This window comes from Mesoplodon bidens (genome assembly GCF_964165515.1).
Source record: "Mesoplodon bidens genome assembly, chromosome: 13".
Classification (NCBI taxonomy): Eukaryota; Metazoa; Chordata; class Mammalia; order Artiodactyla; family Ziphiidae; genus Mesoplodon; species Mesoplodon bidens.
In genome coordinates, this window is record NC_138169.1 from 70,122,330 (window position 1) to 70,136,308 (window position 13,979).

The 13,979-nt window shown below is 36.9% G+C and overlaps 1 protein-coding gene across 2 annotated transcripts in view; it reads right to left on the minus strand.

Annotated features, from left to right (window-relative positions):
• The window catches only part of MBD2 (methyl-CpG binding domain protein 2), a 63,970-nt gene that overhangs the window by 36,918 nt on the left and 13,073 nt on the right, over positions 1–13,979 (minus strand). For both annotated transcript variants that reach the window (XM_081252574.1, XM_081252573.1), the window contains exon 2: positions 13,064–13,223. In XM_081252574.1, coding sequence (XP_081108700.1) covers positions 13,064–13,223 — 160 coding nt within the window. The remainder of the gene's footprint in view (positions 1–13,063; positions 13,224–13,979) is intronic.

Consider the following 13,979-nt stretch of genomic DNA (forward strand, 5'->3'; position numbering starts at 1 on the left):
AGAATTCTAGCTTCTCTTAAAAACTCAAAGATCTAGAAATACTGGACTGATGTGGCCAAGCAGGCCATTATTGATTAGTAATGGCTGCCACTAGAGGTGTCAAGGTTTGTTCTTTTGCAAAAGTCTTCAATTCACATTTGCAAAGCTGTCTGAGCCCTACAGGTACTGAGTTTGTGATCTCTGCTTAAAGAATATCAGGATGACTAGAAAGGTAAGGATCACAATAAATTAATCTGATCATTATTACAATTACAGTATTATTTGGACTATTAAATATGCCTCTACCCCCAGCCCCAAACACACACACACACACACACACACACATATCTTTTGTACCTACTGGGCATGCTTGTCATTTCTTGCACTCAATTTTCTCCCCATGTATGTGCTTACCTTTAAGAGACATATTCATCTTTAATAACTCTAATATTATTTCTCAGGCATTTCACTTTCTTATCTTTATGGTTTTCCAAAAAACTTAGAGGTGTGGAAACTTGACCAACAGGCTGCAAAATAACCACTTAGGATGCCATCTCTGAAAAGTGTAAGGCCCAGAAATGTGTATTTTTTAAAGCTCTCCTGGTAATTCTGTGATGCGCAGGCTTGGATCCCTCTGATTTATGACATCTAGAGCATTCTGAGGCCCTAAGTGAAGCCATCCAACCTATAACATAGTCAATATTCAATCCTAAAGAAGCTTAACACATAAATGCTTATGAAGAACTTATCCTGTCACTAATTAGTTATAATTAGTATCTTCCACTAAACAATATCTTGTTTGGTTTTTAATGTTTTTGTTCTTTAATAAAGAACAATAAACTCTGCTGGTATTATAACGAAGATGGCATCAGTAGACAAAGAAGTATATAACAACTGTTTGTATGAGCAAACACAGTCGAGCCTGTAAGTTTCTCATTGTTACAAAGAATGACTGGAGGAAGCACAGACTAGCCTAAACTATTCAAAACAATAAAATCCTGAATGCACACAGATTGGAAGGAAGCATGGAACATGTAAAACGACCTGTGCTACAATGGTTAGATTGATATTTTTTTCATTAACTTATGTTTGTGGTACAATTAATAAAAATTTATTTATGGCTAAAAGTATTCAAAATATACCATTAACTTCCATTGTCTGACAATGAGACAATTCATTTCCCAGTGGCATGGAATGAGATTATTCAAGAGTGTGCTGCCTTGCTCTTCTGTTGATCTTATTTTGGTTTTTATTATTTTTTCTCTTTTAAACTGGTCTGAAAGCTCTGAAGACAGAAATAATTTTTTACTAATTAATTTTGTATTCTACAGCAGTATCGTGTAGAATAATCTGAGAAGCTGGGCGAACTGGTTTTCCCAGAAACTGTCACAAAAACAGTAAATTTTATTACCATTCTCCCATGAGGACTGTCCAAGAGTCACTGTTAATTCACGCCCAGTTGTTGTCTGAGTTTTTCTAAATAACTACCAATCTGCCATGAACTTGTTACAAAGCAAACACTTTTTTTATGGGACAAGTTAAAGCTATTCATGTATTTGAAATCCTCCCTTTCAATACAAGAAAAAGTAAAATAGAAGTTCCTTATATCATAAAACTAAACTGACAAACACACACATTCTAATAAAGTTTCCAACCTTTGATAAATCTTCTCAGTATACAGGCTAGCGCTCAAATCAAAATTTAATGTATTTTATAATAATGTGTATATTAAGCTGGAAGTATTCAAATAACTCAAATAATTGTTGAGGGTTTATTCTATCCCCCTGGGATGAATACAAAAATAAATCTTTTAAAAAAATTTTTAAACTTTTACTTCATCCCTTTCCAATAAATATCTGAGATGGCTCTTAAAACTCACAAAGGACAAATATGCAATAAATTAATTTTTAAAAATCAAGGAGAAAACAAATTTCCTTTTGAAACGGTTAACAGTGATTGATACTAGAGCTGAGCATCAAATGTGGATCTGAACTTTCTAGGGGTGTGGATGAAAAAAGAAATATTAAATTACATAGATATCACACTCAGAAAGGAGGAAGCATACCAATTAATGAGGAAAACAAAAGCTGTCCTGGTATTAAACCTAGAAAAAAAATTAAATACACTTAACATCAGAACAAATATTTAGCAGATTTCAAATGCTTTTTCTTTTTCCAATGACCTTCCATAAAAGCCAAGAACATATTTAAAGGACAACTCAGTGAAGATGAATCTGAAAAGAACTAAACCAGTGTGGTCGGATTACTGTGTAAACTTTCAGTGATCTAATGTGATTAAGGCTAGAAAAGAGGATAACTAAAGAGGTGATGCAGAGCATGTTTCATAAACCGGTCGTTTTCAAATACTGTTTCATTCCTACCCTTAAAAATTTTTTGCAAATATATATACCCCACCTACATTTTGAAGTATTTCACATTTTAATGTAAAGAGTTGGGGAGCGGGGGTGGGGAATGAATTGGGAGATTGGGATTGACATGTATACACTAATATGTATAAAACAGATGACTAATAAGAACCTGCTGTATAAAAAAAATAAATTAAATTAAAAAAAAGAGTTGGGGAGGATGAGCTTACTAAGGTATTTTAAATACTGACACTTTAATAATAAACTGTTACATCATGTTAAATGTAGCTAACAGAATCTAAATATACCCACCATCAGCCATGTACACATAAACAAAATCTTCAATACATTTATTATACTCCTTTTTCCCTTTGAACAATTCCATTCCCAGAGTTATTTCTTATTTTAAACTTGAAAACCTTTAATTAATCATTTATACATCATAAAGTTATTTTTTTTTTTTTTTTTTTTTTTTTTGCGGTACGCGGGCCTCTCACTGCTGTGGCCTCTCCCGTTGCGGAGCACAGGCTCCGGATGCGCAGGCTCAGCGGCTGTGGCTCACGGGCACAGCCGCTCCGCGGCATATGGGATCCTCCCGGACCGGGGCACGAACCCGTATCCCCTGCATCGGCAGGCGGACTCTCAACCACTGCGCCACCAGGGAGGCCCCATAAAGTTATTTTTTTAACTTTCTGTGACCTTAAAGTTCTTAGTGATAAAAAAAATTTTTTTTCTGGTTTATTACAAGTATTAGTATATAACTGACCAAAAACAGTAAATTATACATTTTAATAATTATTAAACATAAGAGATAAAAACTATACATGAAAATTTTTTATTTAAAATTTAACTCCATAGCCTTAGATGAGTAGTCCTAATTGCTAGAATAGAATAAGATTTAATATCGATTCTATTCCTATTCTTCATTTTTTGATAGATATAATACTAAGAAACCTTGTTCGCATAAATGAATAGTTTTAGTCTGTCAATTTTTTGGACTTCTTTTGAGTTATATGTCAAAATATCACATAGCGAACCATCAAAAATTTCAATAATTGACATCTACATTAAGTCCTCTGTAAATTTTATTGCGGGCAAAGAACTGTACTAGTAGAAGACTTGACAATTACCAAGTCATTCATTTTCTCAGTATCAACACCAATATTCTCAAATTGTCCCTTTATTGGAGGTCAAACATTTTATACCATGGTAAAATTGCACACAAGCGAGAAGAGTATTACTCTTCTATAAAATGGGAGAGAGTTGACTATGGAAGAGGAACTGGGGAAAAAAGAACCTGTACCTCTATCTCAGGTACATTCTCAGAACCTAAGGATACAGAAATAATTCCTTTAAAACCACCCATGCTGTGTATACCATGTTAAGCCTCCACATAGCATAGTTTGAACAGCAGGAACTTAAACTATATATTCTAAATACCACTTTCCTCAGCCTAGCTTTGAAACTGTATGATAGTTCAGAACTGTACATAGTCTATAAAAAGCGCCTAGGGGATTCATTTTATCTTTAAAATGCATGCACATTTTGCATTTTATTTTAGAAATTAGCCATGTTTGTTTTAATGTAAAAATGTTGCTCTCCTACCCAAAATGCTTCAACAAAACTGGACACCTCCAATGGAATACTACTCAGCCATAAAAGAATGAAATTTTGCCATTTGCAGCAACATGGATGGACTTGGAGGGCATTATGCTATCTGAAATAAGTCAGACAGAGAAAGACAAATACTGTATGATATCACTTGTATGTGGAATCTAAAAAATACAACAAACTAGTGAACATAACAAGAAAGAAGCAGACTCACAGATACAGAGAACAAACTAGTGGTTACCAGTGGGGAGAGGGAAGGGGGGAGGGGCAATATAGGGGTAGGGGACTAAGAGGTACAAACTATTAGGTATAAAATAAGCTACAAGGATATACTGTACAACATGGCGAATACAGCCAATATTTTATAATGGCTATAAATGTAGTAACCTTCAAAAACTGTGAATCATATATTATACACCTGTAACTTATATAATATTGTACAGCAATTATACTTCAATTTAAAAAAACAACAACAAACACAAAAGGAAAAAAAAGAAAACTGATCATTTAAGTATCATTTTAATTCTGTGGCTCTGCATATCCCCAAGAGATATTCATGCCCCAGTTTGAGAAGCAAAGACTTTATTTTTCTAAGGTCACTTTCCTCATCTGTAAATGAGGGTAAATACAATAACTATTCATAAGATTCTTATAAAGATCAAACAAGATAATTCATGTATGATAACGAAAGCTCATGCAGCTTTCATTCAGTCACTGAACGAACACTGAGTGCCTACTATCTGCCAGGTACTGACCGTATGCTGGGTACAGTATCACTCACAAAACACCAAAATCCCTCAGAGCTTACATTCTCAGGGTAGGGATAAGACGACAATTAACAAAATAGGTGTAGAGTTTATAGTTATGTTGGCACATGAATTCTGAAGAAATAGGAGCTATTTTTATTATCAGCACTAACATGTTATTGAACATGCTACTAAAATTTAGAAACTTGACCTATTAAGCTTTCTCATAAGGAAAGCCATCTGCTGCTTCACACAGAGAGGAGCCTGAGTGGTATCTTCAGGTCGAAACAAGATTATCCTCAAAACGTAATTTCGGATTTTCTCCAGAATATGCACAGTAGCCAACAGCTAATGCGTTTCCACAAAAATCAAAAGCCAACAATGCAAAGTGCTTTACAACCCTTCAGTTTTTTATATAATTCACACACCATAAAATTCACCATTTTAAAGTATACAACTCAGTGGGGTTTTAGTAGATTCAGAAGGTTGTGCAAGCTTCACAGGTTTCTGCAAAAAGTAAAGAAAAATATACCTGGGATCTATGATTTTGTACCGAAAATCCACTTCATGTAATATCCTAAATGAGGAATAAGATATTACCTTTTTAAGGAGATCAATGGAATATTAAAAAAATAATGAAATGGGTGTACTATACTTTGAGCTCATTAAAAAAGGACATATACTTGTAGTTAACTGAAGAAGTGGAGGTTTGAAATTCATCATTGAAATCAAGTTTTGAAGAGTTTTGTTTGAAAAAATAACTTCTTGGAGCTTTAGTTAATATGGGTTCATTAAAGGACAGATGGCAAAAGATTAATGAGTTTCAACCAGAACAGCTCTACTCAAACTAAGGCATCAACTGCATGGAATTCATTATCTCCTTTACATCTATGTTGGCACTAGCTGAGTACACATCCCTAGAATTATGGAAACAGTCACCCAAGTAGTTTTCTGTAGGGCTTCATTCTCTCGTTGACCTACAGTCTACAAAGTCAGCTAACTCTTCAAGACCTATAAAACTTGGCGAAATTCACTCAATTGTTGACAGAAAACCAGGCATCCAAAATAAATCTTGACAAAACCATACCATGGGCACCTATGTCCCCAAATCCACCTTCATTATTAGCACAAAGGCCAAGCCAGACCCTCCCAAAAGCTCTATTGTACTTTGATACCTTTGAGGTACTAACTTATAACATGCTAAACCTGCTCTCATACTGAACAGTATACTCTCATCAGCAAGTCTATTGCTAACATGGATAAAGTTCTTCTGTTCACTTTTTGCTTCCTAGCAATCTTTATACAATCCATACCTAAACACCTACCTCAAATCAGCCAAAAAATGGAACAGTGTTGTTAGTTGTTAATAACTTGTTATCTTCATTCATCAGCTAAAGATAAATAAATATCCTTTATTTATTTATTAAGGATATTTCTGCATATGAGAAAATCAGAAGTTCTCTGGAATACTAAATACAGTTGACCTTTGAACGACGCGGGAGTTTAGGCGTCAACCCTCCGCACAAATGAAAATCGGCATATAACTTATAGTCAGCCCTCTGGATCCGTGGTCCTGCATCCATGGATTCAACCAACTGCTGATCGTGTAGTACTGCAGTATTTACTATGGAAAAAAATCTGCATATAAGTGGATGCATGCAGTTCAAATGTGTTGTTCAAAGGTCAACTGTAGTTCTAGTGTCTTTTTTTTTCTTTTTTTTTTTTTTTTTTGCGGTACACGGGCCTCCCACTGCCGTGGCCTCTCCCGTTGCAGAGCACAGGCTCCGGACGCGCAGGCTCAGCGGCCATGGCTCACGGGCCCAGCCGCTCCGCGGCATGTGGGATCTTCCCAGACCGGGGCGCGAACCCGTGTCTCCTGCATCGGCAGGCAGACTCTCAACCACTGCGCCACCAGGGAAGCCCCTCTAGTGTCTCTTGCTACATCTTACTCTTTCTTTATTCATTAAACGACCACTGTCCAAGGCATCATCATCCCAGCCTGGGTAAATAGCCTCCTGCTATAACTGGCCCCCAGCTCTCACTTCTGCACCTCTACAGTATATTCTCCACACAGCAGCCAGAGAGCATATCGCTCCCTACATAAAGGCCACAAATAAGCATTCCATACCACTCCTTATGGTGGCTTCCCAAGTCCTGTCATTAGGTTTGTCTTCTTCCTTGACCTCACCAAGTACCCCCTCCCACTCACTAACCTCCAGCCACCATGGCCTACTTTCTCCCCTTATATGCTAAATGTAACCAGCCTTAAGGATTTTGCACTGGCTATTCCCTCTGGTTTTTAAAAAGCTGGCTCCTTCTCATTCAGATCTTGGCCAAAAATCACACCCTCCAAAAAGCTTTCCTGATCACTCAGCCTAAAATAGCCACCTAGTCAATCTCAACCATTCTTACTTAATTTACTGTGTAGCATTTAATACTTAAATTGTGTATTAGTTTGTCATACCACTAGAATAATAAGCTCCACAAACACATCATCTTCCTCTACTATATTTCCAGAATCTGGAATAATGTCTGAGCACACAGAATGTGCTAAAAACTTTTTGTCGAATAAATGATGCATAAGGTGTCTGTTACATGTAAGGTCTTGTTATGCAGCCCTTACTCCTGAATACTCTGTCAGCCTGAAACGTACCCATGCTACGTTAAGTGGAAATTACTAACTCAACATGGTCTACAATATCCATGTCAAAATTATTAAGCATAGTCATCTGTATTATATACCTCAAGATTACCAATGTAAAATAATCCCCAGACTTGTTCATTTATTAGTATTTAACATGAAGTTATGCTTGTAGATACACAGCCAGTCCTACACAAACATCCCATGGGAAAATAAATCCTCAGATGGTGTTTTTGGCAAAGTCACTGTCAATTATAGAGATGTTACACCATGAAATAATGGGAAATAAAGAGTACAAAAAACTTATAACTCAGGGCTTCCCTGGTGGCGCAGTGGTTGCGAATCCGCCTGCCGACGCAGGGGACACGGGTTCGTGCCCCGGTCCGGGAAGATCCCACATGCCGCAGAGCGGCTGGGCCCGTGAGCCATGGCCGCTGCTCATGCGCGTCGGAGCCTGTGCTCCGCAACGGGAGAGGGCCACACCAGTGAGAAGCCCGTGTACCGCAAAAAAACAAAACAAAACAAAAACTTATAACTCAGCAGACTGCCAACATGAGATTAAGACATCAAAACAAACTATGTACATTGGCAGAAAGCATGCCATATTGCTCCTAGAGAGCCACGGTTTAGGAAAAATGTTCTTCATGATGGATCTGAAAACTTCAATCATCTCACTATAACTTACTGGCCATAACAACTTCTCATCTGTATAGTAAGATAACCTAAAATTTAGCAGTGGTCTAGATAAAGGAGACTGGTATGGAGATTAAAACCTTGGGCCAAAGTGTAAGGTCAATAGGATGTCAACAGATAAGTTATAGAGATGAGACAGGTGATCTCTTGGTTGTTACACCAACTCAAAGTAACCCCCTCCCCAAACCTGCTCTTCTTGTCCTACTTCCTACTGACCCCCAAGTCACCCCCAAGTGACTCAAGCCAGAATTGTAGCTAGCACCAACAATTCCCTCTCTCTACAATCATCAGGTACTCATATCTACTAATTTCTGTTGACTGAGTCTCACACATTTTCATACCTCCTAATACAGCATTAATTCAAGCCATCATTATTTTTCTGGACTAAAACAACTCAAACTGCTCTCCCTACTTCCAGTCTTCCCTTTTCCCAAATCACACCTACTGGATATTCACCTATCCAATACCCAATCTGACTTCCACCATTACCACCAGCTCACTTAAGTTTCTCAACTTGCACAAATACTGCTCCCAAGATATATTAGCTCTCTACAAGAATCTGTTATTATTTTGTTGAAGATAATTAAAGCAAACACCTGCTAGATGGTTTGATTAAGTACTTAGGACACAACCATACAGAATCCAATGCTGTGTTTATAATCACAATAGCATACTACCATAAACCAAGGTAATTCATGAGAAAATAATGGCAGACTTATACAATTAATTCCTTCAAGAGAACATAATGCTCTTTATTTCCAAATGTTTCAAATTTGTGAAATGTGATGAAAGAACTGAGTCTTTCCAAGGTATTAGCAGAATTGACAAGTCAGGCTAAAATATTAATTTGTTCCATACCATATTCATATTGTGAGCAAGCTGTAAAATATATGCCACATTAATGTTAGGGAACTTGAATTTTATTAGTTTTGTAGATTTAATTCATAAACATTTCAGTGTTGTTAAGAGCTGGAAACACAAGGAATTCAGTTTAATATTTACACATCTGAAACATTAAAATAAATTTCTAGCAAGAAAACCAAGCTACTCAAGTTCCTTAAACATATCCTGCACTGAGAAACACCGTACTCTTCTTTACCCAATCTTAAGACTGTTCTCTAATTTTTAAAGAAATGTATCTTTTTAAGAAATGAATTTCCTTCATAAAATGTTGAGGATCATATCTATAAAACACTGAAACATCTCCTCTTTGAAAAAGCAAAGCCTGCATAAATACCTAGACAATATTCAGCTTTCGAAGCAAAAGTTGTATTGAGAGGCATAGCTCTAGAACTGTGCAGTCCAATATGGTAGCCACTAGGCACATATGGCTACTTAAACTTTAAATAAAACTAAAAGTTCAGTTATTCAATCACACTAGCCACATTTCAAGTACTCAGCAGCCAAATGTGGCTGGTGGCTAAAACATCTCCATCGTCACAGAAACTGCTATTGATAGTGCTGCTCTACAACTTCTCTCTCTGAGTAAGCTTTGAGAAAGCTGCTCATGACTTCAAATATCAGCTCTAGGTTGATGACTTCCAAATCTTTCTCTAGTCTTTTTCCATTAATCTAATGGAATATCTTTAGTAACATACTCGATATTTGAAGAGATGGAAGTAGCGGCTGGAAATAATCAAGGCAGTGGCAAGAAAATCAATAAGGTACAATGTAATCAAGAATGGAACAGATTTTCAGGGTAAGGTTAAGACTGAGTTTGAGACAAATGGGAATAGGTACTGCAAAAACCTTAGTAAGTATCAATCGAAAGATAATTTCCACTCCATTGTACCCACTAATCCTAAAAGAATTTAAAACCATTTTGCAAAGATCTTCAAAAGATATTTTTCCAAACACACCTGAAGATATTCACCCAGTAAATTCCCCTTTGATATAAAAGATACATTAAAATCACAATTTATAATCAGTCAATATAAACTACAATTCAGCCTGTTTCAAAGTTTATTTTGTTCATTACATTTCTAATTCTTTAAAGATACGAGTCTTTAAAAAAATTTCACTCCTAGGTATACAGCCAAAGAAAACGAAAGCACTAATTTGAAAAGATACAGGCACCCCAATGTTCACAAGCAGCATTATTTACAGTAGCCAAGATATGGAAGCAATCTAAGCACCCATCAACAGATGAATGGATAAAGAAGATGTGATATATAAAGATATACATATAGATAGATATACACACACACACACACACACCCCTGAATACTACTCAGCCATAAAAAAAAGAATGAAATTTTGCCACTTGCAACAATATGGATGGACCTGGAGGGTATTACGCTAAGTGAAATAAGTCAGACAGAGAAAGACAAACACTATGTTATCATTTACATGTGGAATCTAAAAAATAAGACAAACCAGTGAATACTAAGAAATAATAATACAATTAATAAAGCACTTCAGCCAGGTTCACAACTACATAGCTAAACACTACCTCAGATTCCTGTTTATCACTTTAAATCTCTCATTTTCTTTATACTGTATTATTATAAAAAATACTTAATATAGTTATTATTAATTACCCACAAACATGTTTTCTGCTTTATAGAGATATTTAATGTTGGTGTTACTCCAAAAGAGAGTGTACTTAAAAAAAAAAAGGAGAAACTCCATCTTCTGTCTACTCAACTAAAATAAAATCAGATACAAAAATAAATCAGGCCCCCCCAAATTCAGACAGAGAGCTTTAGAAAACAATGATAATAAAAGGCATTTCCAAAATATGTATGGTATATTAATTTATTCAGTAAACATTTATGACCACTGTAAACTTCTGGAATGAGGTGAATAATACACAAACATTCAGCAAACATTTATTAAGTACCTACCGTATGCTAGGCTTTGGACTAAATATACCAAAACAAAACAAAAGACATGGACCCTGCCCTCAGGGAGCTCACACTCTAGCTGAAACCGACAAACAATCACAAATACAATGGCCAAGCACCAGGGAGGCATTATGGAAGGAAGGACTGGTTCTGCCTGGAGGATGCAGAGCGCGCTTCACAGAGACGGAGACAATGGAGCTGGGCCTTGGATGAGGAGCAGTTCACCAGATGGAGGGGAAGGGGGAAGCACATTCCAAGCAGAGGAAACAGCACATGAGCAAGCAGAATCTTGAAAGCACATGCCACGGTGCAGGATGACGAGCGGTCCAGCGCAGCTAGAGCGGAAAGGTGCATACAAACTAAAGAGACGAATTAGTTTTAGGTTTTTAGTGAATCATAACTACCAGGAAGTATATCTTCATATTACACTTAGCGCAGCTTAACTGTGATTCTGGTAACAACAGAGTAGCTTGAAAGCATTCCATTCATTTCATAAATATTTAAGCCCCTTCAAAAGACAGCCAGCACTGTTCAGAGTTTTAAAAAGGCAGTTTCAGAAAAATAAATCGTAATTTTCCTCCGTACATTTAAGCAGCAGAATAAGCCCAGAATAAAGACTTTCTTAAGCTGAAATCACCCAGCTTCGCCTCTACACACTCAAGGTCCCAACCTGAGCGCCCCTGACTCCTACCACTACCTCGTATCGTCCTTAACACCTTCAGAACCATCAACCCACGGTAACACCATAGTTAAGCGATACGGAGGCAATTCCAGCCTTCCCTTCCCGCTCTGCCTCTAAACATGGTACTTGCCGATGCCCCTTTGGAAACCATGCCAGGTAACTAACGCAGTATGTGAGGAAACAGTGCATTCTCACCTCCACACCATTTTTTTGGAAATCAAACTATTGTTTAAAAAAAAAAAAAAAGACAACTGTTAAGCTAAATTCTGAAAAAAAAAAAAAGAGGGATATGAAGCAGAGACCCCATATTCTCCAAGAAAAGTAAAAGGTGAGGAGGAAGAGAGCTTGGGTCAGAAAAGTTTCCTACACTGGCCACCAGACAACACTGTTCACTGAGGTAGCTCGCTGCTTAGGAAGCTACAACGGGAACAGGAAAGGAACTTGCTAGGTGATTTCACATAAATTCCTGTTTACTCCTCACAACAACTAAAGGAAAGATTTTATTACCTAAATTTTACACATGAGAAATCGGAGGCCATCAGAGGTTAATAAAGTGGCCCATGGCTGCATGAGCTGGTAAGTGGCAGAGCCAGCACATCAAACCGTGCCCGGCCCGGTTCCTCAAATGAACGCGGCACTCCCAAGGGGCACGCAGGGCTACATCGGCCAAATACCTAGAAAGAAGAGCCCTTCCTTTTCCCTCCACCATTTGCATGGTCAGTGTGACACAACGGTGGTGGCAACACACATACATGCGTTTCTCTGAAATTTAGAGAGAAAAAAACCGGGGGAAAAAAAAAAGGTTATCTAAGATTCGTTGTTTCGGGGCCACGAGGAGGTGGGGAGCTTTCTCTGTAAAGATACTGGGTGCTTTAATACAATTAAATTAGCATCAGAATTCAAATGCTACTCATTTAAATTCCTGTACAATAAACCATCAACTAAGCAACTCAGTTAAAGTAAGAGCTAATGGAACAATCTCCAATCACAGTATTAGAATGAGAATATTATTCCTAAAGGTCACTATCCTCAACATCATCAAAAAGTCAAAATAAAAACTGCTCTTTCTCAAATCCTAATCCTGAAAATTAACAGGTAAGTGTAAACGATGTGGTAGGTAAGGATACTTGCACCACAATAAAATTTTGCCTCTTTTTGGGCAACAGGAACTATTTTAAGGGGGGGAATAAAGGAGACAATTAACATCAACAAAGAAATCTTTTGTAAATAGTCCCAATGGGCCAAAAGTGTGATGTATGTTGGCCTAGACAGATACTGAAATGTTGTTTTCAACTGTGCACAATTTTACTTAGGCTATCTCTCTGTAAGCCAACTACCAGAAAATTAATCAGATATATAAGTCAAAATGCTTTGGAGGGGGAGGAGAAAAAAAAACTGGGACATTCAGACAACCAAAATTCCAGTGACATAGTACAATGTAAGATACTTTGGGGAGAGCCTGTGGAATAGCACTCATTTGCTATAAGTAAATTAACCAACCTTATTTTGATTGAGAGGATCATTCCGCAGTCTCTGTTTGTTCTTCTGTAATTTACTAGGCATCATCTTTCCAGTTCTGAAGTCAAAACTGCTGAGGTCAACAGTATTTCCCAGGTACCTTGCCAACTGAGGTTTGCTTCTGAACTTCTTACCACTTGGACTAGAAGAAAGATAACATTAATTGTACAAAAGACAACAATATTTACCCTAGATCACTACATAAACCTTTTCTTCATGCCTTCTTTTCTGCTCCCAATTATTATCTCATCACGATTTTACATATTTTTTTTCAAAGAAATATTAGAAGTTTTAAAGGAACTTAATTATAACTTTTTATCTCCTGTAAAAAGAGATAATGTGCCACCTAATATAATACTCCACTAGGTACACCCCTGGAGCACATAACAGATGTGAATACCGATTACCCCACTGGTCACTCACCCAGCAACCATTAACAGAATCCCAACCCAAACAGCATGCACAACACAATGTGCACACTGCAAACGTCTTCAATCTTTCAAATTTTCCAAATTGATTCTTGAAATTTTTTTTTCTGTATTACATATACACAATGCCAACAGTAATCACAAAGAACTTCAAAATAAATTGTTCTGAAGTCAACAAATCTTGTTAACAACACATTTACACAACACTTGGAACCCATATAATCTTTGCGCTACCGATTTGAACTCATAACGTTCACAACAGAAAAAATAAATTATTGAATTTCTGACAATATGTAAATGCTCCCTAACGTTACTGAAAGGAGAAAACTAAGGCAAACATTTGCAAAAGTGTTTGTATGATGCTGACATGACTTTTGTTAGCCTAACTCTTATCTGAGAGAAGGATATCAAGACTAACTTACCTCCTATAAGAAAAACTGTCAAAGCTGGAAAATGACAGAAGTCCCGGA